Raw genomic sequence first — 25,846 nt, 5'->3', positions numbered from 1 at the left:
CTCCGTACGGTAGTGTTCAGGTGTTGTACTCCATCCAGTCTACTGACCGAGCAGAGTGACCATCGTGTGCCTCATTGTACATCCTCATGGCTACCGGCACAATAGGACAAACCGAGTCTATATAGCAATTCACCCTTTGTCAAGTCCCGCCCGTAGCCCCGCCCCTCTTCACACCCATTGTTTGCTGTGTCTTGGTGGGACAAAAGTCCTTTCTCTCCCTCCACTACCATTGAAATTAAGTTGCTTTGTATTGTTATTCTATGTATTCAATTCTCGTTTTAAACGTGGTTTCAGTAAAAAGGAGCCTCTCAGGTGCAGTATAGTGACTGGGCATGTTTTTAAATGTTTTTATTTCTTCAAAAATTAGTTTTTAGAAAATTCAGCATAAAAAAGGCAGAACCAGGGCGGGACAAGGCAGATAGAGCCAGCTGGTTGGTCAGTCAGGGACCAATCAGAAGGCTGACAAAGGGTGAATTCAACCAGAGGGAAGATTGCTCTGTCGTTTCCCCTCATGCTCAATGGCTCCACTCTCTATGGGAGGAGGGGTTGGCCACGAGAGCTACCAGCTTTCTCGTTGTTCTCACCTTCGCCCACTGGCGTCGGAAAGGGGGTTTCCCCGAGATGTTTTGTCCCTTGCACTTTTCAGTCTGGCCACCCCCGTTTAGTGTAGCCTACACAATGCTTTCTGTATTGGCTGCTCTCTGCGCTGTCCCTTGACTGTGTGAATGGACCTTTTTATTTCTGAACGCAGCCACGGCACCGCTACCCTCTGAAAGACATCAACTGCTCGTGTGCCAGGCCGCCACCGGATTGTTGCGTAGGCCGTCCAACAATAGAAGAGAACTAGCTCACTTTGCATACAGACCACTCGCATCAACTCCGTTGTGCAGCCCATAAACAGCCAGAAGTAGCAGAGAATGAATGAGCCAAAGCAAGTCGACTGTTTCCCATTAAGCAACTTCATCTCTGGCCAGTGTGTCTGGGAGATTTAAAGAACAAGTCCTGGGATTTGACACCCTGTTAAGTAGGTTACTGTATTATAGGCCTCGTTATAAGCCAGGGTTAAGTGGCTAACTAGAATAATTGATTTATAGCCGATTATATTAAGTCGATTATTAAGCTGATTATAAAACTTCTATTTGATTGTTTTTTTGTGTTGATGGGTTGAAAAACAAAGATAATCTACCTCTCTACAAATTGATTAATCAAAATGTTTTGTCGGGTGAAAATCTTGTATGTCCAAAACCGTTTGTTTAGAATTTATCATTTTAAAAATGATTTAAACTAGTGAAAACAGCAGATCTACAAGCACACAACGCCTCGCACCGCGAGGCGTTGTGTGCTTGTAGATCTGCTGTTTTCACTACTTTTGTGCGACGGATTTGTGCGACGGCCTTGTATGATTTGCGAAAGAACGTACAAATTTGGAGATACGAGATTTCCACCCGACAACGACGATATACTAGTGTTGTTGCTGCTCTTATACCACCATTATTACTGGGGTTGGTGTGGGCCAGACAGTAGCCCCCCGCGGGCCGCAAATGGCCCTACAGAGCCCCCCCAGGGCTGTGTGCCGAGTCCTCCGCTAATCTAGGGGCGTCCGTTCAGCTCCCATAATGGACTCTGTGCGGTTATGTGTTCAGCGATGATACCGAAGCACGTTGGCACCGCGCCAACACTTACAAGACCTCCCGTGTGAGAAAACCGATGGAAGAGCGGCTTGAGAAAACAGAGGAAGGAAACAGAGTTTTTTTTTTACCCCCCCCCCAATAAGAGGAATCTCTCAAGTCGCGAGGCTCGAAATGAAAGACAAACAACAACGCTATCGCGGTACACGTCATTGTTGGCACACATTTATAGATTTATAGAACCCTCCGATGCCACGACTGGGGGCACAGCCCGGGGTGGATGGGTTCGGGGAGCCGTGCGCGGCAGCGATACGCGGAGCGCCGCCAGGCTTGGCCAAGCGATAGTGGTCGACACCGCATGTTGTAAGGAAACTACTAGACAAGATCTATTGTCTTCTCGGAGCTATTAATCAAACTAGATGACCGCACTGGTTCCTGCTCCAAGCTCATGTCAAAATGTTCTCACACTCAGTTTTTTTCTTTCTTTTTTTCTGATGAAACCTCTTATCTCCATCTTCTAACTTTTTGCGGTTTTTCGTAGATTAACGGGTACACATTATTGTGTATCATTATTTTATGCTTTAACTATTGAAAAATAGCAGATATACAAGCTCACAGCGCCGCGCTGCGAGCTTGTAGATCTGCTATTTTTGAAAAATCGTGAAAATTTTGACCCGAAGTGTCTTTTGAATCCTTCTAAGGTTTTTTGAAAAACCTATGTTTCTATGTCAGCAATCTGGCTATAGCCATCGTCAAAGAAAAGGTCCTTTTCACTTAACCGGAACTCAGTTAGTCTGTTCTTGAGAGACTATACTGTGTCAGTGGTTCTCAAACCTTTTCATTTGAAGGACCCCCATCTCAAAATATTTAGTTCCAGGGTTAGGGTTAGAAGCAAAATTTGAGTTACAAACTTTCGCTTTGAAAATACATATATTCAAAGATTTGCACACATTTTCACGACTTTTTCAAAAATAGCAGATCTACAAGCTCGCAGCGCGGCACTCGGTGCCGCGCTGTGAGCTTGTATATCTGCTATTTTTCACTGGTTAAAGCATTCAATAATCCTAGGCCTAAATGGGTTAACGTCCCTACTTGATCACACTACGGCGTCACACGGAAACATCAAAAGTAGCGGATTCACAAGCGACGTGTTTTGAGCTCATAGATCCGCCACTTTTGCCGTTTTTGAATTTGAATCTCGAAAAGTAGCGGCGTTGGAAATAACGAGGTTTCCACCCGACAGAGGAGAGGAGATGTCATACTTTTCTTTTCCGGATTGCAGATTAGAAGTTATTTGTTATTACAGTTAACAATCAAATGCTATTTTGATCTCTGATGAACAGCAAAGTGCCAAGAACACGAGAGGCAGAAAGCCACCATGGGAAGAAAGAAAGAGAACGGTGGGAGGAGGAGGGGGGAAACAGAGAAACAAGAAAGGACCAAAGCAAAATGAATACAAATCAGTCAGCATGTTCAGGCCGTGCGGTTGTTGCATGTCTTGTGTGTCTGGCAAACTGCAGTGTTTCTGCGAGCCAAAGTGGAACACTGGCCAGGCCACAGTGGAAGACACACACACACACACACACACACACACACACACACACACACACACACACACACACGTGCACGCACGCACACTCACGCTTGTGCGCACGCACGCACACTCACACAGAGCGACATCAACCTGCTCGGCTATGAGAGCCCACTGTACTTATGTTGTGACCACTTTCATAAGAAATTCTAGATTTTAAAGGTGTATTTCACTTAAAAAACACACAGCCTTGGGGGTATTTTAACGTCTAGTACCCGGGCATTTGTGTGCAACCCCAGACCGGTTTTAAGTAGCTTGATTCAATAATTACATATTTAGATATTTTAAGTGGTATAATTTTTTTAATGATTAACGTCCCCCTCCTATATAAACCGATACCAATAGGTATCGGTTTAGATACCTATTGGAGAATAGACGAGAAAGACGCCGATACTGCCTAGAATGCTGGCATCGGTATCGTTGAGTAAGCCAGTCCATGCCATTCCAATACCACGTCATTTATCATATAATTTACGGTAATCAATTATTTTCTTCAGTTACGCTACAGTTTTATACTTTTTTTAAAGATATTCTTTGGGCTTTTCTGCCTTTATTGATAGTATACAGTGGAGATATACAGTGCAGCAAAGGTCGTCGGGATCGGGACGCAAACCCGCAACGCGCTGTCAGGCTTCAGAGCTTATGTGGTATGCGCCTGGACCGCTAGGCCAGCGGGCACCCCCAGTTGTATACCCTTGCTGCACTAATTTGCATTATTAGTGCCACAAAGTGATGCGCTGTGTGTGAGCTTGTACATCTGCTATTTTGGATTAGCCAAAGTATATAAAATAATGGTTCAAGTGGGTCAAATTATCGTGACGCTCACACTAGATAAACTCATTAAGCTGGGGACCCCCTGGTAAAGGACCCCTGGGCGGTCCCCGGACCCCACTTTGAGAACCACTGCCCTATAGCGTGCCCACCGCGCATGGGAAGACTCATTGTATCTCTGTTTCCACGGTAACTCGCCTCTCACTTCCTGACCTGTATCAGAGCTGACGCCTCTGCACTCTGGTCTGTCTTTCTTTTTTTTTATCCCACGATTTTGTAACCCATTTTTTCACCCGGTGTCAATTATCTAATGTAATCCTGGGCGCTACTCTTCCTCTGCCAACCTGGGGGGAACAACAGACTGACCATGCTTCCTTCTATGCATGAGGAGTCCAACTCGCTTCTTTTCACCTGACAGGGGGGAGTTTCCCTGGCTGGACGTAGCGCATGGAAGGAACACGTTATTCCAACCTGTTCCTTTCCCCTCCATCAGGCGCCCGGGCTGGCCAGGGGGAGGCTCTCTGTCTGTCTGTCTGTCTGTCTGTCTGTCTGTCTGTCTGTCTGTCTGTCTGTCTGTCTGTCTGTCTGCACCCTGGTGAGAGGTTCTGAGGGGGTTGGGAGGGCGTATCAGTGGTGTAAAGTAACTACATGTATTCAAGTACTGTACTTTGGTACAGTTTTGTGATGCCTTTACTTGACTTGGCTTCCGACCCAATGCGCATGAATGCTCAATTTAAAGGAGTAGTTCACCCCCAAAATGCCTTTTTTTCTATTGATTACTCATGCCATGGAGACTTGAATAATATGGGGACCCAAATGCATTTGGGTCCCCATCCGGAATCAGTGGGAGTACATTTGCTCACATGTTTTTTTGTCTAAGGAATGCGACAAATGCGAAAAAATATTAATGAACTCTCAATGACATGAATAATCGATAGAAAAAAAGGCATTTTGGGGGTGAACTGCTCCTTTAACGTGGTCAGGTCTCTGTATGTGTGTCTGTGTGACTAATACACAACACACGCTGATTGTCCACAACTGGATGGCTTGTTACCTACCGTGTGGCGCAGCTGTGGCGCTACTAGCGTCACACACTCACTCACTCACTGACGGACGGACGGACAGACAGACAGACAGACATGAGCCACAGGTTTTCATAGTAACTACTACCTAACGGTCACAATCATAACAGGCTTGTGTCTGTCCGTCCGTCCTCTGTCTGTCCGTCCTCACTGACGGACGGACGGACGGACAGACAGACAGACATGAGCCACAGGTTTTCATAGTAACTACTACCTAACGGTCACAATCATAACAGGCTTGTGTTGCAAAATAAATTAAACTAAAAATTCCACCACAAGCCAGCATGGCAATGCCCCCTGGGTATCACAGCGAGGGCCTGAGGAGGAGGAGGTGGTCCTGGGTGGTCCTGTGGTGGTCCCATGGTTCCATTAGGCCACTCAGGCAGCCAGGCAGGACCTTCTCATCCTTGTTGTGGACTGGATTTCACAACAGCCTGGCTGCTGCTGCTGCTGCTGCCGCCGCTTGGGCAACAGTGCTGCCAATGCAGCAGTGCCAGCTGTGCCCGCTGTTGTTTACACAAGCACAACAAGCCACATGGTTGCTCTTGACTGTTGTATTTTGTTGCTGTCGGGCAGAAACCTCTCCATGTTCTACTTTTTTTTATCTATTTATTTTTTTCGTAAATGAATGCCCTGCTTTGATCATACTACAGCAGATCCTGCAGTTTCCTACAGATTTTGTCCAAACATCACACATATTGGTACACAGTACAGGGTTCCCACGGTCATGAAATTCCTGGAAATATTTTGAAATTAGAAAAATGTTTTTCCCAGTACTGGAAAAGTTTTGGAATTTATGAAGGGTCCTGGAAGGTCCTGGAAAAAATAGCTATACATTGTCTTTGGTTATTGATTTTGTTAAAAATTAAACATTGGCCAAATTGTCAAATATTAGAGGCAGAAATTGTGAAAATAGCCGATCTACATGCTCACAACACCTCGCAACGTGAGGCGTTGTGAGCATGTAGATCAGCTATTTTCACAATAGAACCGTGTTATACAAAATTCCTCAACTCTTAGTGCTCGTCAGGGGGGGGGGGGGGGGGGGGGGTCCCCAGTTAAAACATGATTATTTTTGGGGTCACGGCCTGAAAAGGTTGAGAACCACTGGCATACACTACAAGTTTTGGAAATTAATTGGTAAAAATGTGTGGGAACCCTGACAGTATGACAGCGTGACTGAGTCATGTGATCAAGACGGATCTGTCCGATATTTCATATTCCATTATGATTGGCTAAGATTGGTGTCCAAAGTTTGCATGAGTTGTCCATTTTGAACAAATGTCTCAAATCATGAACACAGCATCTGATTGCAGTGAAATTTCACACATTGCCTGTTATAGCGCCAAATGTTCCTATTACTGTACTCCCACAGGCGTTATCCAAACACAAATCAGTACAAATCATCTCTGTAGTCATGTTATCAAAACAAACCTGTCAGATTGTCTAAGATTGACGTATTGACTTCTACATTCCGAACTTTGCTGGTTGCACAATAACCTAAAGCCCTTGATACACATAACAATTTTTCAACGACCAGAGGCGTCAATTGGGTATGGCCATTGGCAGCGTCATTGGATTAATCTTTTCGTGCCTTCACACGTCCAAGACACCAGTCATGTTGCCAATTTATTTTAGGATGTACAATTGTTTTTTCCTCTTTAGCCAAGGTATGGCAACTGCCATACCTAGCCATACCCAATTGGTGCCTCTGGTCATTGCTGGTTGATATTGATGAAAACATTACCTGGCGGAGACCTGTGCTACGAGGAGCACTTCTTCCTAGTTGCTTCAGTACCACGCAGGTTGGGCAGTGTGCAGGGCAATTGTCCATGTGCACTGTGGCAGTGGTGTAAAGTAACTAAGTAGATTTACATAAGTACTGTACTTAAAGGAGTAGTTCACCCCCAAAATGACTTTTTTTCTATTGATTACTCAGGCCATGGAGAGTAGAGTTCAATAATATTTTTGAGCGGTGGTTACACCGTCTCCTATTCGTGGCCGTGTGTGTATGCGTGCGTGTGTGTGTGTGTGCGTGTCTGTATGTAGCCTGAAGTACCTTTTCTGACCACACATGTTAAGGGAGGGGCGCTGTTGTTCAGGCCAGGCCAGACACACACACACACACACACACACACACACACACACACACACACACACACACACACACACACACACACAGCCCCCCCCCCCCCCACGACCACCGCTCAGTTCACACGGGTGTGATTTTTTGGTTTTTGTCACATTCCTAAGACAAAATTTTGATTCGAGTAAATTTACCCCCATTGATTCCGGATGGTGACCCGTTTCGAAACGGGTCACCATCCGGAATCAATGGGGGTAAATTTATTGTTATCACATTTTTGTCTTAGGAATGCGACAAAAAACAAAAAATATTATTGAACTCTACTCTCCATGGCCTGAGTAATCAGTAGAAAAAAAGTCATTTTGGGGGTGAACTACTCCTTTAAGTATGATTTTGAGCTATTTGTACTTTACTTGAGTATTTACAATTTACAATACTTTTACCTGTAGATTTTGATATTACAAAACATACATTAACCACTTCAGGCCTAAATACATTTCGCCCATTTGAAAATAGACGATCTACAAGCTCACAATACGTCGCAAGACCTTTCTAGGTGTGTAGGAAAAAACATTAAAAAAAGTTAGTGCAATGTGAGAGTGTGGCCTAGCCAACGCCACCTCCTGAATCGCTGCCCTCCACACACCCTCCTGTCGTCAGGGTCTTGAGCTCTGCAGTGTTGTTATGAGGTGCACTTCTTTCCCTTCCCAGCTGTGCTTGGGTTTGACTCCCACAACTAGGACTGTCACAATTATTGCATAATCGTCTAATTGCAATTATTTGACATAATCGTGATTATTTTTCATAATCGTTTCCATGTTGAAAAATGTTCATATATATTTGTTTTAAGTAAAAAATTGTGGAAATAGCCGATCTACAAGCTCACAACGATGCGACACGTTGTGAGCTTGTAGATCGGCTATTTCCACTATCAATGTAAATTTTTAAGTAGAAAGTTGTCAAATATGTATATTTGGGTTATGTGTCATATCTGCCATGTGTAACTTCAAAGCCTAGAAGCCGTCAGAAATGGAATTATCAACGACAAAAACACAATTAAATCGTTAATCGCAATTATTTGAGTGACAATTAATCGTCATGGAAAATTTCATATCGTGACAGCCCTACCTACAACAACGTCCGTTCCATGTTCTCGTTCTCGCCACCAGTTCCTGGTGCCTATAACACAGGCCTCAGTGACTCAGCCTTCTCCTCTTGACAGTTTATTTCAGTTAACTAAAATCAGGTCAGCTTGTCAAGACAGTTTAAGACCTGGACCCCCGAAAAATGAGGACCGTTTTATGTTTTGCTTTTGAAGATGGAAGCTTTATTACGGTCGTTCCGTGACCCCAACCAACCTCAGCCACCACTGTACAGTAGGCTACCTTCTGGTTTCACACTGGATCACCATGGAGACGACCTGTGTGTGTGTGTGTGTGTGTGTGTGTGTGTGTGTGTGTGTGTGTGTGTGTGTGTGTGTGTGTGTGTGTGTGTGTGTGTGTGTGTGTGTGTGTGTGTGTGTGTGTGTGTGTGTGTGTGTGTGTGTGTGTGTGTGTCAAGGTTATTATAGTAAATGAAAACTAACTAAAAAACGAAAACTAGAATGAAAAAACATTTTAGTTAACTGAAATAAAAATAAAAACTAAGCTTTTTAAAAAAACGAAAACTAACTGAAACGATATTGTGGGTTTACAAAACTAAAATAAAATAAAATTATAGAGAAAATCTCCTTAGTTTTCGTCTTTTGTCTTTAGTGGAAATAAAAAATAAAAAACACCAGATGGTGAGGTCAAAGAGAGAAGTTGTATGTCTCAACATTCCTGCCACTCTCAACAATATGATGTTTTGTTGATTTTCTTTATTAGACAATACTTTTTCCGGAGCTTTTTTAATCTCACCCCTGACAAATACCGTAAAAGACTAAAACTAACACTAAAACTAATAAAAACTAAACTAAAACTAAGCATTTTCAAAAAATAAAAACGAAACGAAACTAGCAACCTCACTTTAAAAACGAATTAAAACTAAACTGTAATTGAAAACAAAACCTCAAAACTAATAAAAATAAAAACTAATGGAAAAATCCAAAACTATTATAACCTTGGTGTGTGTGTGTGTGTGTGTGTGTGTGTGTGTGTGTGTGTGAGTGACAGAGAGAGGGAGGGAGAGAGAGGGACCTAGGCATGTGTTTCCAATAGCAACGTGTAAACAGAAGACATAGTTATTAAAAACATGACTTGTCATTTCAAAACTTCACACGTCCTGCCATTGGCAATACAGTAGATTTGCAAGGGATTTGCAGGACACTGAACTGAGCTATTTTTGCAATTTTTTTTAAGGAGAATTAAAAAGAGGGGTCTAATTACTTTTCCATTCCATATAGCTACTCTTGGTCTATCGATAAATGTGTGCAATATCTGTGTTCATGTCAAGGTGCGGGTTTGTCCATATGTGTTGAAATATAATGTCCATGTGTTTGCTAGAGAATCAGTGTTTAGTTATTTATATCCATAATAATACATTTTTCCCGTAAAAAACCTTCACTATTGACATGTTACTACTGATTTTAAATCATTGAATCGAATCGTATCGCCATGAACCGTTGCGTCCATGTATGGCATCGTCAACCGTGTATCGTGATGCGTATCGTATCGCTATTAAATGTATCGTTACACCCCTATTATGTACTATACAGTATGTGTTCAACCAATCTAAAAGTGCAGGTCTTCTTGCAGTATAATCTGGGATCAGTGGAGCTGCAGGCGGTCCCTGACCCCGTGGAGGTGAGCCGGCAGATGATTGGCCAGTCGCTGCGGCGCAACGCCGACCTGGAGGCGGAGAACGGCACGCTGCGGGAGGAGAACGCACGGCTGCAGAGAGAGCACCAGCGCATCGTCCGAGAGTAAGACCACTTGTTAGGGGGCAACATCTCCATATTCCAAGGTCCGGTTGTTTCACGTCCCAGTAGTCCGGTTAGGGTTAGGTTTATGGTTAGGTTTAGACTTAGGGTTAGCATTCACCAGGACTCTGACTACTGGGTTGTTAGGGCTGTCATGAATCACAATTATGACATTTTACGTGACGATAAAATGTCACACTAATAATTTGCGATTAGCGATTTGTGTTTTTGTCGCTGAACACTGCAGCGTATGAATACATTTTATATTTGTTTTGCTTTGAAGTTGCACAGGGCAGATATGACAAAATACCTAAATATACAAAGGAATGACTGGCATATTTAATAACTTCATTCTTTATACATTTATATTGCAAATAGCCGATCTACAAGCTCACTTTTTGAAAGTGTTTGAAACTATATGAACATCATGGATTGAATACTTTATTAGTCAGGAAATGTGAAGCAGTGTTACAGTAAGTCATTTAAGCTACAATGTTTTACACAAAAAAAAAAAAAAGGAAAAAAAAAAGAAAGAAACGTCCCGGGGACTTGTTCCCATTGTGGTCCTTTTTATTCAGTTCTTAAAATTACACATATAAAACACTATCCACGGGTTTCAAACGCCCATAGTGCATTGCGCAGACGTTGTACCGAGTTTCCGGCGCCGCAGCCGAGTGTGATTTACAAGCTCACAACGGGCTGCATCTGCGACGCGACGTGAGCTTGTATATCTGCTGTTAAACCGGAAGTGTGGTCCAAATAATCTCCAGTAAACTCCCGTGGAAAGAGGTGGATACTGTTCAAAGGAGAAAAATAACACCTAGTGTGAAGTGAGCGGTGCTATTTATGAGTTAATTTCATTAAGCGTCCTGCAAATCTTGGCCAATGTGAGCCTGGGCGTACAACAAACTTTGAGTGCTTTGTACTAAGATTTAGGCCAGATGTAGGCCACGCTTCAGAGCCCGGTCATTTAGTGGGCATACAAAAAACTTTGATGTGCTTTGCTTTGTACTAAGATGTAGGCAGGCCATGCTTCAGAACCCGGACAAAGCCAGATGTTGGAGCTTAGCCCCTTCCAGGAGCACAACTCAAAACCATTGTCAGTGAATGTCGCCTCCTTTCTATGGACATTTTTTAGTTTACCTCCCCTTGTCGTCTCCTGATAGACGGATTTTCAGGCCGGCAGGTATCAGGGAAGGAGGCAAGAGGAGGGAGGGAAGGAAGGGAGGGAGTATGTGGTTGTTGGCATGGGGATCATCATAATGTTTTTACATGAGTGATACAGTGTGAGGAGGATTGATGATAACGTTACCAACTTTCATAAAAAACACATGTCACTGTTCATTTGACTTGATATTATGCAGCCTAGTTGCGTTTGAACCTCTTTGAACCCTGTCATCTAAAAAAAAATAACAATAAAAATGTTCGGGTAGCTCAGTGGGTAGAGCTCTCGCCTTTGGACCACAACTTCAAGGGTACAAAGTAAACCCAGCACCGCTAACTCAGCGTATGAGTAGCACGGCTTGGGTGCAGCAAGTCATGCGGCAAGAACTGGAAGCTGATGGTAGGTGTGGCGTTCCACCTCAGCAAACCATCTCCCAGGGGTCTAGCGCATTGTAACTGGGACAGACTCCTGCGTGTTATCGGCTGATACCGACAATAAGCCACTCCCGACCTACTTGATCTACAAGCTCACACAATTGTGTCACAAAGCAACATGTTGTGAGCTGTTGAGTGGGCGATCACACAGAGCACGATAATTATGACGATAACTATAAATATGTAGTTTTGAATGTTTCTAATTGAAGTGGATGGCAGAGACGATATAATTTAGACCAGTGGTTCTCAAACCTTTTCATGTCAAGGACCCCCAAATTGAAATATATTTGGCCGCAGACCCTCATCTGAAAATATTTTGTGCCATGGACCGCCAGACAAGAAGATATATGTAAAAACAAACAAACTATAATTTCAAATATTTTAAAAATAGCAGATCTACGAGCTCAAGTGAATGTACTTAATTAATTATGGTCCAGCACTGCCTACTAAATTGTCAGACCGGATTTGACCTCACGTAATGTATTTGTGTGTGTGTTCTAATGATTGGAGAGCTGCCACTGGGCACAGAGGAAGACTGGTCATGTCTGGACAGGGGTGTGGTCCGTCATCATCATCATCATCATCATCATCATCTCTCAGACCGTTTTCATAGACTCTCCCTTAAAAGGGACGGCTTCACCCATTTTTCAACCCATATCTTCATGTAATTGGTCCTCACTAAATGCTCATTGTATTATGGTACCCATTTCTCAGTCTCAGAGGAGGGCCGTGGACAGTTCAGAAACCCGCCTACCAGTGACATCATCGACCAAGGAATCCAAGCTAATAGAAACGGCAGGCTTTCAATTCCTGGAAGTTTAGCGTGCCATAATGGAAGCCATTGTTCTTGCGTTAATAAGAAAAGAAAATGAAAAAGTTGTAAAAGATGAAGGAAAACAAAAACGTCCTAATGATGATGCCACTCTAAACTGTCCGCAGCCCTCCTATGAGACACGGATTAGAGTAGAAAAGAATGGTTCCATTTTAGCTATGAGCTATACAATTATCATCCTCCTGTGTTTGTAGTTTGAGAAACATTGTGAGGACCATTGTCCTGGTTCTCACAAGAGAAAGTTTTATGGCTGATTGATTGGTTTGTTTATTTTGGACACTGTTAAAAGACAAAGAATACATGACATAAACATAATACAATTAAAACTAATTTGTTTATTTTGGACACTGTTAAAAGAAAAAGAATACATGAAATCAACATAATATATTTTAAATAAGAAATGTTAAAATATATGAAAACAAATCGTCCCTGTCCGGCAGAAACCTTGTATCCAAGTTTCAAATGTGTACGTTTTTGTGTACGTTTTTTCGTCAAGTAAAGCCCTGTAAGACTGTCGCGCAAGGCGTTGTGTGCTTGTAGATCAGCTATTTCACTATTTTAAATCATTTTCAAAATGATAAATACAAAACAAACGGTTTTGGACACACAAGGTATCCACCCGACAACAACGAAATCCATGTAGTACTTTACATGGGAAGGGATGACGTTTAAAACTAATCTAGTCCTACTCTGTGCGTGTGTGTGTGTATGTGTGTGTGTGTGCGTGCAGGATGCAGCAGCATGTGGAGCAGAAGGAGTCCATGGAGAGCTCTCTGTACTCCCGCTTCGTCATGGTCCTCAACGAGAAGAAGGCCAAGATCCGAGCCCTGCAGGACTCCGTCCAACGCCTCCAGAACGGCGGCCAGGACGCCACGGACACGGACAGACACAGGTCAGAGGTCACAGTGCTTCTCAAGTCCATACTGTATGTTTGACCACTTATTGCTAATGGTCCAAGGCCGCCAGCGACGACTTTGACGACCTATCCTTATTTTGACGCCTGTTGGTGCTGTTTGCTAGCTTAAAGCCCCCGGCTCCACTGCAGCCATCGAGCGGCGTGTCAGCGTCAACGCTGGGAACGTTCCCTTTTTAATTAATGAAGGGTGCTCCACTCACTGCGTTTGGTGCCGGCGTCGGACTCCCAATTCGCCCCTGTTAAGTTTTTTACGCCGGCACGACACTGTCTTTTTGGTGGAGCCCTGGGGTTACCGGAAGGTCACCTGACAAAACCGGAACAAAAACAGCTTTTTCCTTTCTTTGGGAATTTAAATGGAAACAAAGCCATAGTTGATTGGTGGAGTGGAGTGGATCATCGCGAGTGGACAGGGATTATTTTCCAACTCCAGGACACCCGTGCGCTTTTTTTTGCACCCCCACAAGCGAATCGGAGTGATGCAGAATAAACCTTTTTTTTTCAAAGCTCGAAACGCGTCGCTCGCGGCTTTGCTACTTCCGATGCGTTTGCGTAACTCTGTAGTCAACCTACACGGAGCAGAGCGTTGATTTTACGAACAAACACAAAAAAGTTATAATATGATGAAGATAAGAGGTTTCTTCCCCGACAGCGACGAATATTTATTTGGCCACGGAGACCCCCACAATATCTTTTGCCAGGTTGGGACCCCATACAAGATTTTATTAAGTTGATGAGGGCTAATTTACTCTCTCTCTCTCTCTCTCTCTCTCTCTCTCTCTCTCTCTCTCTCTCTCTCTCTTTCTCTCTCTCTCTTGCTCTCTCCCTCCGTCACACATTCTATCTCGTTCTCTCTCTCCGTCTGTCCTCCAGTGATGGAGAGATGACAGAGGTTGGAGGAGGAAGCACCGCCTCATCCCAGGAGTCCACTCTCCTCATCACAGGTGTGTGTGTTTCTCTAAACCAAGAGAAATGTCTGTTCAGGCAGGAACATTCACCTCAAGTAAATTTAACAATTTATTGCATAAATTGAATACAGATAATCTTGGCAAGTAGATTTGGTCATTTATTGCATACATGGAATACAGTTAATCTTGGCGTTTGAAGGGCTCCACGTTTGGAGATGCTCCCTGAAATTTGTGAAAGCTTTTCTAAGCATGCTAAGCAAAATCAGGGAACGCTTAAGCAATACCCCCCCATAGGGATACAATAGCAGAACAATGACATTTAGACAAGTAACAGAATTTGAGCTTCACAATACATGACATGCACTTAACAGACAGACAATTTAATCAGACAATCACGAGTATTGAGCTTAACCGTATTGATCGTGCGAGGTGGAGGCTAGGGTGGAGGAGGGCAGCAGCTAGCAGCGAATGGTTCTGAGCTTCAGAAACCAAGCAGCCGTATTTGAAGGAGCCTTTCTTACTGAGTGAGCGCTTTGGTTGGACTATGACAGTGTGACGTAATGACCAGCTGATATGAGAGTGAGGAATGAAAACAGAGCTGACTGACATCTGACTACAGCTGGACGGCAACTTGACTCCCATGTCCTGCATAAACTAACGCTGACGCTTCATTTCTTTAGTCAGATTTGTAAGATTAGGTAAAATTTCAGGTTGGGATTAGGATTAGAAATGTAGACATAAAGTAGGTTTTTAAGGGTTAGGGAGCAACTTTTTTGGAGCGGTGTGCTAGCACAGCTCCCTTTGTGTGGCTTTGTGTGTCCAAATTGTGTTGGTCAGCACGGCGGCATCTGCGCATGGGCGGACTTTTAACGTGTGTCCAAATTGTGTTGGTCAGCACGGCGGCATCTGCGCATGCGCGGACTTTTACCACACACACACACACACACACACACACACACACCCGTGATAGCCGCTAGAGTGGAGGCTCACGAAGCATGCAGCCACCGTAGCGAGCCACGGGCAATCAAGAATTGACACATGTCAATATATAAATTGGTGAAAAAAAAGTCAGGGACTATTCTATTCTCTTCCCCCTGCCACGGGAGGTTAATGTTGTCAATCTGTGGGTCAAGACCCGCAGAGAGGTCCCCAAAATATGTATATTCAATATTCAATTATATATATATATATATATATATATATATATATATATATATATATATATATATATATATATATATATATATTTTTTTTTACCTGGAACTGCTCAAATTCACCGCTCCACTTCGAACCGAGGTTTGATTTTTTAATAGCCGACACTAGAATCTAAATGATGCTTTTCCCGAATTTATACTTGGTCGCAAACAATATCCGATCTACAAACTCACAACAACTCACAATCTCTTAACACTGGTCTAAGCAGTGAAATCCTCAGTGTTGATTCAACCCATTAATGCCTGAGGCCGATTCTAACTCAGCAGTTCTCAAACTTCTTTGTGCCAAGGACATATGATTATTTTGATGGGGCTACGACCTGAAAAAAGGTCGAACCACTGCATTAGGTGGTACCTATAACTCGTGATCTTTTTTATCTGTGTTGGGGACCCCCTGGAAGACTCATGGGGGTCCCTGCATGGCCTGAACCCCCAGGTTGAGAACCATAAGAGTATATAGTCCTATAACTACTAAGTGCCCACCAGCAGTCCTCTTCATCCTCACCATGAGCAGAGGCAGCCAGAGAACAGCGCTGGTTGTAAATGTGTCATGGCTGGATGAGAGCTAATGGAACAAAGCTGCACATTCACTTTAATGTTGCAACATCACCAACACTCACACAATGCACCGCGGGAAGGGGGGGGGAACGTGGGCCTGCTGTGTGCAGGGGTGTCGCACCAAATTCTGGGCCCTGGGTACAAGGATTCACTCACATTTTGTGCTTTAACTATTGAAAAATAGCAGATATACAAGCTCACAGCGCTGCACCGAGTGCCGCGCTGCGAGCTTGTAGATCTGCTATTTTTGAAAAATCGTGAATGTGTGCAAGTCTTTGAATATTTCAAGTCCTTCTAACTTTTTTTTGAAAAATCTATGTTTCTATGTCAGTGGTGCTCAAACTTCTTCATGTGAAGGACCCTCAAAATGATATGTATTTGGCCACGGAACCCCCATCTCAAAATATTTAGGTCCAGGGGCAGCACTCGGTGCCGCGCTGTGAGCTTGTATATCTGCTATTTTTCAATAGCTAAAGTATAAAATAATGAAGGGAGGCCCCTCCACCTTGGGCCCTAGTAACTCAGTTCCACTCCCCCCCTCCCCTTGTGACGCCCCTGCCTGTGTGTGTGTGTGTGTGTGTGTGTGTGTGTGTGTGTGTGTGTGTGTGTGTGTGTGTGTGCGTGTGCGTGTGCGTGTGCGCGTGTGTGTGTGTGTGTGCTGTTGGTTCTGCATCATTAATTGTGTCCTTGTACGCTCATTATTCACAATCAAATAACAAACAAGAATCTTCCTTCAAGCGTAACGTCCATCATGAACAAATTTGGCACTTGGATGTGTGTGTGTGTGTGTGTGTGTGTGTGTGTGTGTGTGTGTGTGTGTGTGTGTGTGTGTGTGTGTGTGTGTGTGTGTGTGTGTGTGTGTGTGTGTGTGTGTGTGTGTGCGTGTGTGCTCACGTGCGTGTGCGTGTGTGTGTGTGTGTTTGTTTATATTGTTGTAATCACTTGATGACATTTGTCATTTAAATCCAACAATAAATTGACTGTAAAGGCAGATATTCTAAGAAATCATCTGAGGCAGTTGGGACGAATGAAAGGGTGGGGGCGGGGAGTCGCTGCATTTGAGCATTCATTTCTCAGGAGGAGGAACAACAAATCATAATCAAAAACACATTAATATTGACACATTTTATGCTCATGCGAAGGAGGTTTCCAGATCGGTGAGTTGTGAAGGGGGGGGGGGGGCGGGGGGGTGTGGGGAGGAGGGGGGGGGGGGGGGGGGTATAGCCAGTGGTGGAAAATAGCTAAGTACTCAAGTACTGTCTGTATAAGTACACTTTTGAGGATTTTTTTTTACTCCCACTACAATTATTTTGAAAACTTTAGTTACTTGTAACTTTGTAGATTTTGATTATTATTACAAAACATCCATTGACCACTTCAGTCCTATTCTACATTTCGTCCATTTGAAAAGAGCCGATCTACAAGCTCACACAGTTCTTAGATCTGCTATTTTCAATATAGTTTTGAAAGGTTGTGAAATAGGACATTCTGCATAATGAGTACTTTCTTCTTTTGGTACATGAAGTACATTTTGATACCAATACTTTTGTTCTTTTACTCAAGAAAATGTTGAATTCCGCACTTTTGTATTTCTACATTGCAGGACTCTCCCACATTTACAGGGAATTGTACATAGGTTACTGTTGTGAAAATACCGATCTACATGGTCACAACACACGCCTGACACTGGGAGACGTTGTGAGCTTGTAGATCATAAATGTGTCGTGGCTGGATGAGAGCCAATGGAACAAAATGCAATTAAAACATTTCTGATGACTAAAATATGACTAAAACTAAACAAGTTTGTATTCAAAAGACTATACTGAAATGTGTTGTCAAAACGAACACTGGAACAGCCACAAATCAACAGTTGCCTCCTCTAGGAGTTTAAGTGTCCTTGCCCCGCTTCATCAACATGTGTGCAGTACAGCGGGGCGGGGAGGTTGGACCAGGGCAGATGTTTACTACGCCCCGTTCCCGTCAGTGCTTTGTGATGTCATAGGTCAGCCTGATTGAGGCTGATGATGATGATGATGATGATGATGTGGAGTACAGTAACTTAGTACATTTATTCAAGTAATGGGCTTAAAGCGATATTTCACTTTCACATTTTTTTTTGTCATTTTATCGTCTAATCAGGCTTTTGGGAACACCCAGGACAGTTTTTGAATTTCTTCATTCAGTATTTAGATATTTGATATTCATTTCCCCCCTTCCAAGACCTTCCTATACAAACCCATTATAACTTCAAACTCCATTTTAACCATGATAGATTCAATGAAAACAACTGTCTTTTTTTCTGGTGACTCCTGACACCCTCCGAATACGTGAGCAGGCAGCTTTTTTTCGATAACCTTTTTCATTTATTTTGTATAATCTTTTATTGAATTTAATACTTTTCATTTCCCCCAAAAATGTTTAGAAATCAATGAAAAATGTTATCGAAAAAACACGGCCTGCTCACGTATTCGGAAGGTGTTAGGAGTCACCAGAAAAAAGGACAGGTGTTTTAATTGAATCTATCATGGTTAAAATGGATTTTGAAGTTATAATGGGTTTGTATAGGAAGGTCCTGGAAGGGGGGAAATTATTTTTTTTAAAGTGAAATATCCCTTTAAGTAAAATCTTTAGGCATCTGTACTTTACTTTCCAATTCCCAATACTTTTTTACTTCGACATATCAGAGGCAAATATTTTCCTTTTTACGCCACTGCATTTATATAAACACTTTAGTTACCACAGTAGTTACTTTGTACATATATTGATTCTATTTTTTTTTTTATTTGTATACATTTTCATCCCACAATTTTGTAACCCATTTTTCACCTCAATTATCTAATCCTGGGCGCTACACTCCCTCTGCCAACCTGGGGAGACAACGGACTGACCTCATGCTTTCTTCTATGCATGAGGAGTGCTTCTTTTCACCTGACAGGGGGGGGGGGGGGGGGGGGGGAATTTCCCCAGTTGAACATAGCGTGTGGAACAAACACGTTATTCCAACCAGTTCCTTGATATAGATTGATTATTAAACATACTGTACATTAACCACTTGAGCCCTACAGACTGTCCGGCCATTTGAAAATAGCCGATATAAAAGCTCACAATGCGTCGCGATGCAACATGGGACATTCTGGCCCTCCATAGGTAAAGTAAGACTAGTATGCACACACACACACACACACACACACACACACACACACACACACACACACACACACACACACACACACACACACAGGTACGTATTATGTTCTCAGGGGTGATTATAGTTTCTTGGTTCCGGGAAGTGGGCTAGTCGTTAAAGGTACCCACTGGCTTTCCTGGTTGGTGTTCAGGGTTTCGAGGTGGTCTCTGCGCCGCCTGCGTCAAAAGAGCTGTGAGGGATCTGTCTGTGAGTCATACCCCCCTCCCCCCTCCCCCCTCCCCACGCCACAGACGCAGTAGAACCACATCAGCAGTACAAGGATTACTCAGATTTGTTGGGGGCAGTGGTGGGAAAAGTACTCAAATGTTTTACTTAAGTGAAAGTATCAATACTGCAAATTTTTCTACAGTACTTGAGTAAATGTACTTAGTTACTTTCCACCACTGCGGTTGGGCCGAAACCGCGTATCTCCATATATACACACAAAAGCATCAAACGTTTATTATTTTTATAATATATTTTTGTATTTTTTTTTTTTGCTTTTATTGATAGTACAGTATAGGCCGTCGGGATCGGGACTCAAACCCGTGACGCGCTGTCAGGTATCAGAGCCTATTTGGTATGCGCTTGGACCGCTAGATCTGCTACTTTTGCAGTTTCTTTGTTTTGTTTTTGTTTTGTTTATTGTTTCGTTTTTAAATTTGTTATCCTCCTGAAAAGTAAAAGTTTTGGACATGAGGTTTCCAGCAAACAGAGACCGTTTGTTACTCAAGTAAAGCAATACCACAATGTAGAAATACTCTTTTTTATGAGAATGTAAATGTACCTAAGAGTTTTACTCCAGCACTTGAGAGTAAAATGTACTCAGTTACTTTCTACCACACACTGCTTTGCTTCTTCTCAACGGGGGAGCCAAACTAAAGACATGCAACCACGTCCGAAGGGACGAGCGCTGTGGTGTTGCACAACCTCTGTGATGATGTTGTGATGCTGGACTCTTCCTCATCACCGCGTCGGTTACTGAACGATGCTGAGTGATGAGCTGCATCAGCATCTCCACCCTGTTACTGCCCTGTGTGTCTTGGTTTCTGTGCTTTCACCACGTTTACGCTTTAACGACCCAAAATCTCTCTCTCTCTCTCTCTCTCTCTCTCTCTCTCTCTCTCTCTCTCTCTCTCTCTCTCTCTCTCTCTCTCTCTCTCTCTCTCTATCAGGGACGTGCTGGCCATTAGGAAAAGCGGGACAACTCCGGAACGGTCCAAGCCATTAGGGAAAAATGTAAAATAAAATGTCGGCCTTCGTTCCATTTTGGGGGCTGGGTGGCCAACAAATTAAATCGTCACTGTCGGGCAGAAACCTTGTATCTCCAAGTTTCAAATTTGTAGATTTTTTCGCAAAGCCCTGCTTCATCATACAAGGCCGTCGCACAAAAGTAGTGAAAACAGCCGATCTACAAGCACACAACGCCTCACGGTGCGAGGCGTTGTGTGCTTGTAGATCGGCTGTTTTCACTAGTTTAAATCATTTTTTAAATGATAAATACAAAACAAACGGTTTTGGACATACAAGGTTTCCACCCGACAACGACGAAATATAACTCATGTTATTGGCCCACTGGCTTGTCACTGAAATGATCTGAAATGGCAAATCTTTGAGTAGCAGCAGCGCCATAGAGAGAGAGATCTCTCTCTATAGCACGCAACAAGGGCCTCTCCAACTCTTTTCCCGGGCTGAATCAGGGGCCCAGCATGTCCCTGCTCTCTATCTCTCTGCGGTCTTGCAGTCATGCATGCAGTCTTAAACAGAGATAGATGAGGCGTACAGATGGGTGTGTGTGTGTGTCGTTGAGGGTTTGCTGGCCTCTGCACTTCATCGTTTGGCCCGAAACACTGTTTTTAATTTTTTTGTACGCGGCTTTCCAGGCATTTCCATGAGTGGTGTCCAGCGCTGCATGCTGTCCGACCCGCTGCGCTGTCACTGTCAGTTGCTCTCCGTCTCTGTCATGCACACACAACCGCCACGCGTCTTCACACCACTGTTCATTTTGACAGCAAACTTTAGTCACATTTTAGACATATGAAAGGGCATTTGTCAGGTGTGAATTTCAATTTTGGCAATTCAGTGGAGAGTGGAGACCAAGAGGTCATAGTTGCAGTGTCGCGCAGGTTCATAGCAGATCTACAAGGCCACGCCGACGAGCAACGCGACACGTCAGGAGATTGCAGATCTGCTATAATATAGCAGATCTGCAATGTCATGTCATGGCGTGTCGCGTTGCGAATAGAATATTATTCGGTGCGTGACACACTATAAATCTGGCTTTACTGTCTGTGTGTGCAGTTTGTGTGTGCAGTGTGTGTGCGTGCGTGCGTGCGTGTGTGCGTGCGTGCGTATGTGTTTACAGTATCTGGGCGGTGCAACAGTTTCTGGGCGTGTCCTAGTTGGCTCGCAGCACAGAGCGGGAGCCAGGCCATACTTGTGTTGTTGCCTGTGTGTTACAGTATGTTAAAGGAGCAATCCTTTTTGATAAGTCCAGTTTGATAACTCATGAGATGTCTGAGACCGCACCATCTACACTGTTAAGTCCTCAGCGTAATTGAACCTCGGAGGGTTACTGAATGTTAACTATTCTATGATAACACTGAGAAGTGTGTTCCTATGAACGAGTTGAGAAAACGTATTATTGTCTCCACCAGCCGAAGGCTGAGGGAGAGTATGTTTTCCCCTCCGTCCGTCCGTCCGTCCGTGCGTCCGTGCGTGCGTCTGTGCGTCCTCGCAGTTTGTGAACAGCTAATCTCAGTCACCGTTGGCCCGATCGCTGCCAAACTGAGCACACACACTCCCTGGATGCCAATCTAGAACCTCTGCCCCACATTTTTCAAATCAGCCTCATGGTGGCGCTATAACAGGCCGATTTGTGTGGCCTGGTTGTTACCAGCTAATCTCCGGCGCCGTTGGCCCGATCGCTGCCAAACTGAGCACACACACTCCCTGGATGCTAATTCAGAACCTCTGCCCCACATTTTTTAAATCAGCCTCATGGTGGCGCTATAACAGGCCGATTTGTGTGGCCTGGTGGAGACCTGTGCTCGGAAGAGCACTGCTTCTAGTTGTAACTGTTTTTTAAGCTGATCATGAATCTAACCTAGATCTGTTTTGCTCCAATGTTCACAAAGTTTTAGTGCTTACAAATGTAGCCAATAGATACAGTTTGTCCAGTTTAAAATCATTCATTCGTTCCATATAACACTTATTATAGCCACAGTTCGTTAGTCTCTCTAAAAAGAGCTGTGTTAATCACCTAGAGAGCAATCTGGGAACCCATCGGCAGAAACAATTTAAAAAAATGTTTTTTTTTCTTCTTTGGGAATCTGTTCTTGAGAGATTATAGAGCACTGGTTCCCAAGCACTGGGTCGGGACCCATTTGTGAGTCACGGACAATTTTTTATGGGTCCCTTAATTTTAGTTTTTAATTATTTCAAAACATTTTCAAAAAACATTCCCCCAAAAGCTAAGATTTTCATGGGAAAAAAAACGTAAATGATTTTTCATCATTTCAGTCATTTCATTAATAAATAAAATAAGCGTCTAAGAAATTCCATAAATTAGACAACACAAGTCATGTTTAAGAAGTAGTGAAAATAGCCGATCTACAAGGTCTCAACTACAAGCTCTCAGTTGTGAGCTTGTAGATCTGCTTGCAGATCTGCTGTTTAACACACTCTCTTTTGGGTCACAAGCTCAAAAGTTTGGGAACCACTGACTTAGAGACTAACAAAACGCGACCCATTTGTTTAATGTGTGGAGCACTGCACATGCATTGAATTATTCCAAACTTTGTTGTTAACATTTTTGAATTTTTGTGGCATACAGCTCATGAATATCAGACGTCCATATTTCAAAATATTACAATATTACACGAGACCACTCAGAACAAGGATTTATAATAGAGAAATGTCAACCTTCTGAAGTCAGAGTTGCTTGAAGTCCAGTGGGAAGTTTCTGCAGTCAGTTATGATTTGGGACCGGGTGTGCTATGGCATCTGCATGCTTACACAATATTCTAATTATTTTAGACTTGAAGCTCGGCCGCCCTTCGGGCCCTTCGAGCGTCTAGGTCGGAGACCGGCATACTTGGGAAAGATGGAGAGATCTCCATAATGGGCATAAAGGGACACAGACAGACAGATACAGAGATCTTGATATATGGGCATAAAATGGACGCAGACAGACAGACAGATACAGATATCTCCATATAATTATGGGCATGAATGCACACAGGCAAACAGATGGTGAAAACGGGTCCTATGACAAAAGGTATAATTGGGTTTGCATTAAAGGGTGGGGCACTCATTCCCTATTTACAGAGTAGGCCGGTCCCCGACTAGACGGGCGGCCGAGCTTCTAGTTGATTAGAATGACAAAGGCCCCTTTCAGATGCCCTAGTACAAGGGTCTTCAACAGGGGGTCCGGGACCCCTAAGGGGTCCTCAGAGTTACTACAGGGCGTCCTCCAAATCTTATCTCCTTTTTTATATTAACCACTTGAACTCTAGTGTCCATATTCTAAGAACTAACCCTAACCTCAGTAAAACTAATGCTGATGAATGCTAACCTGGTGAAATGCTAACATGCCGACGCTGGTGAGTAGCTAACCTGCCGACGCCGATGAAAACGAGCGCTCCATACCGTTTCCATCCATCTTCTCCAGTGGGATCCATAATCAGGCGTCCCTGATACTTTGATATTTTGAGATGGAGGTTGACATGAAAAAGTTTGAGCACCACTGACAGGATCTAGAAGAACCGGGTCAAAAATATTCAAAGACTTCAAAAATTTTCAAAATAGTAGATCTACCAGCTCGCAGCATGGCACTGTGCTGTGAGCTTTTATAAATCTACTATTTTGTAATAGTTAAAGCATAAAATAATGGTTATATAATGGCTATATAGTTTTATATCGCCTCCAGGTGATTGCGAGCAGTTATAACCGATGCCACAATGATGCCACAAATTCTCACAATGATGACATAATGACGACATAATGATGACATACTGAGGTCATGATGATTATAACGATGACTTAATAATGACAGAGGAGCAATCTGTGGACAAAGGAAGAAAAAGAGAGTCACGCGTCGTAAACGCCGCCCTCCTGGAGCATGCGACTTGACAAGACATGCCAGAAAGAGACATTCGAAAGTAGCAGATCTATAAGCGTTTCGAGTCTGCGGACCTGCTACCTTTGATGCTTTTGTGTGACGCTGTAATGTGGATCAAGTAGGTCGTTCATTTACGAATAAAACACATAAAAGGTTTTTATGCCCGACAGCGACAATGTATTTAGACAAAGTTAAAGGACTACTTTTGTTTTTTTACAAAAATGGTTCATATTTTGTAATTAGAGAAAAGAAAAGATGAGCATTAAAATGGTTTCATTTGCTGCTTTCTATCGTTTTAGCCATTTTTGTATTTTGATTTCAGTGGGTGGGGGGCATGCGTACAAGTAGCTAAATATGTATTTTTAGACACAATAAGCTGACAATTTCTTTGTTACTTTTTTTTCTAAAAATACATATTTAGCCACTTGCATGCATGCTCCCAACCTGAAATGAATGCAAATCAAAATCGTTAAAATCACTAAAACGATGGAAAGAAAGAAATGAAAACATGTTAGCACTCATCTTTTCTTTTCTCTAATGACAATCTAAAGTATGAACCCTTGTTGTAAAGAAACAAAGTTGTCCTTTAAACGTGTCCTTTTAACAAAGTGAAGTCAGACTTGTTCTTCTTTGTTTAAGCCCGTAGCCCAATCAAGGACTAGCATTCCTGGTGATGCCAGTGGTGATGCCAGTGGTGATGCCTGTGTTGAGAGCGCACTTCATGGCACACAAGTAGGCCATACATGGCCTACTTGTGCACAAGCTGCAAGTTGGCACCTCAACAGATGCAGTTCTAGTTTCCACTGTGGTCCCCCTTTCACAGAATCCAAGGATTATTCATAAATAAAACCGAGAATACAATATTTTAAAATCTAAAAGAATTGACAGCAAATACCTCTTATTACCAGATACAGACCGACAGATACAAGGATCTCCATATATGGGCCTAAAAGGTACTCGGATCGAACCCGGGTCGTCAGCAACACCCGCAGGAATTTAGAGGTCGATCAGGACATACAGTTCTCAAGTTATACGGGGACAGTCACGGACACACACACACGCACGCGCGCACGCACGCACGCACACACACACACACACACACACACACACACACACACACACACACACACACACACACACACACACACACACACACACACACACACACACACACACACATACTCCATTTGTCATCGACCTTGATGACTTGTGGTGGACACGGAAATACAAAATGTGTGGACAATAACATTACCAGAAACACATAAAGAGCGAGTCCTGAATGACAGGCCTGTAACTCTCAGAGTTACGATGGTCCTTGTAAATAAAACATTTGAGAACCACTAGTACTAGTGGACTCATAATGTGTCAGTCATAGTGTCATAGTACATCAGTGTCATACACATTCAGTAATTGGTTTTTATGATCAAAATAAGAACATTATAATGGTGTGTAACAG

The 25,846-nt window shown here is 43.2% G+C and overlaps 1 protein-coding gene across 1 annotated transcript in view; it reads left to right on the top strand.

Annotated features, from left to right (window-relative positions):
• Positions 1-25,846, top strand: part of LOC308295111 (DNA repair protein XRCC4-like) — an 89,127-nt gene that overhangs the window by 46,549 nt on the left and 16,732 nt on the right. The window contains exons 5-7 of the mRNA XM_080738079.1: positions 9,894-10,060; positions 13,219-13,380; positions 14,275-14,345. Coding sequence (XP_080594205.1) covers positions 9,894-10,060; positions 13,219-13,380; positions 14,275-14,345 — 400 coding nt within the window. The remainder of the gene's footprint in view (positions 1-9,893; positions 10,061-13,218; positions 13,381-14,274; positions 14,346-25,846) is intronic.

Source organism: Nannobrachium achirus (genome assembly GCF_963921795.1).
Source record: "Nannobrachium achirus genome assembly, chromosome: 12".
NCBI classification, from domain to species: Eukaryota; Metazoa; Chordata; class Actinopteri; order Myctophiformes; family Myctophidae; genus Nannobrachium; species Nannobrachium achirus.
The sequence above is the reverse complement of the archived record's forward strand: the minus strand, read 5'-3'. Positions and strand labels throughout refer to the sequence as shown.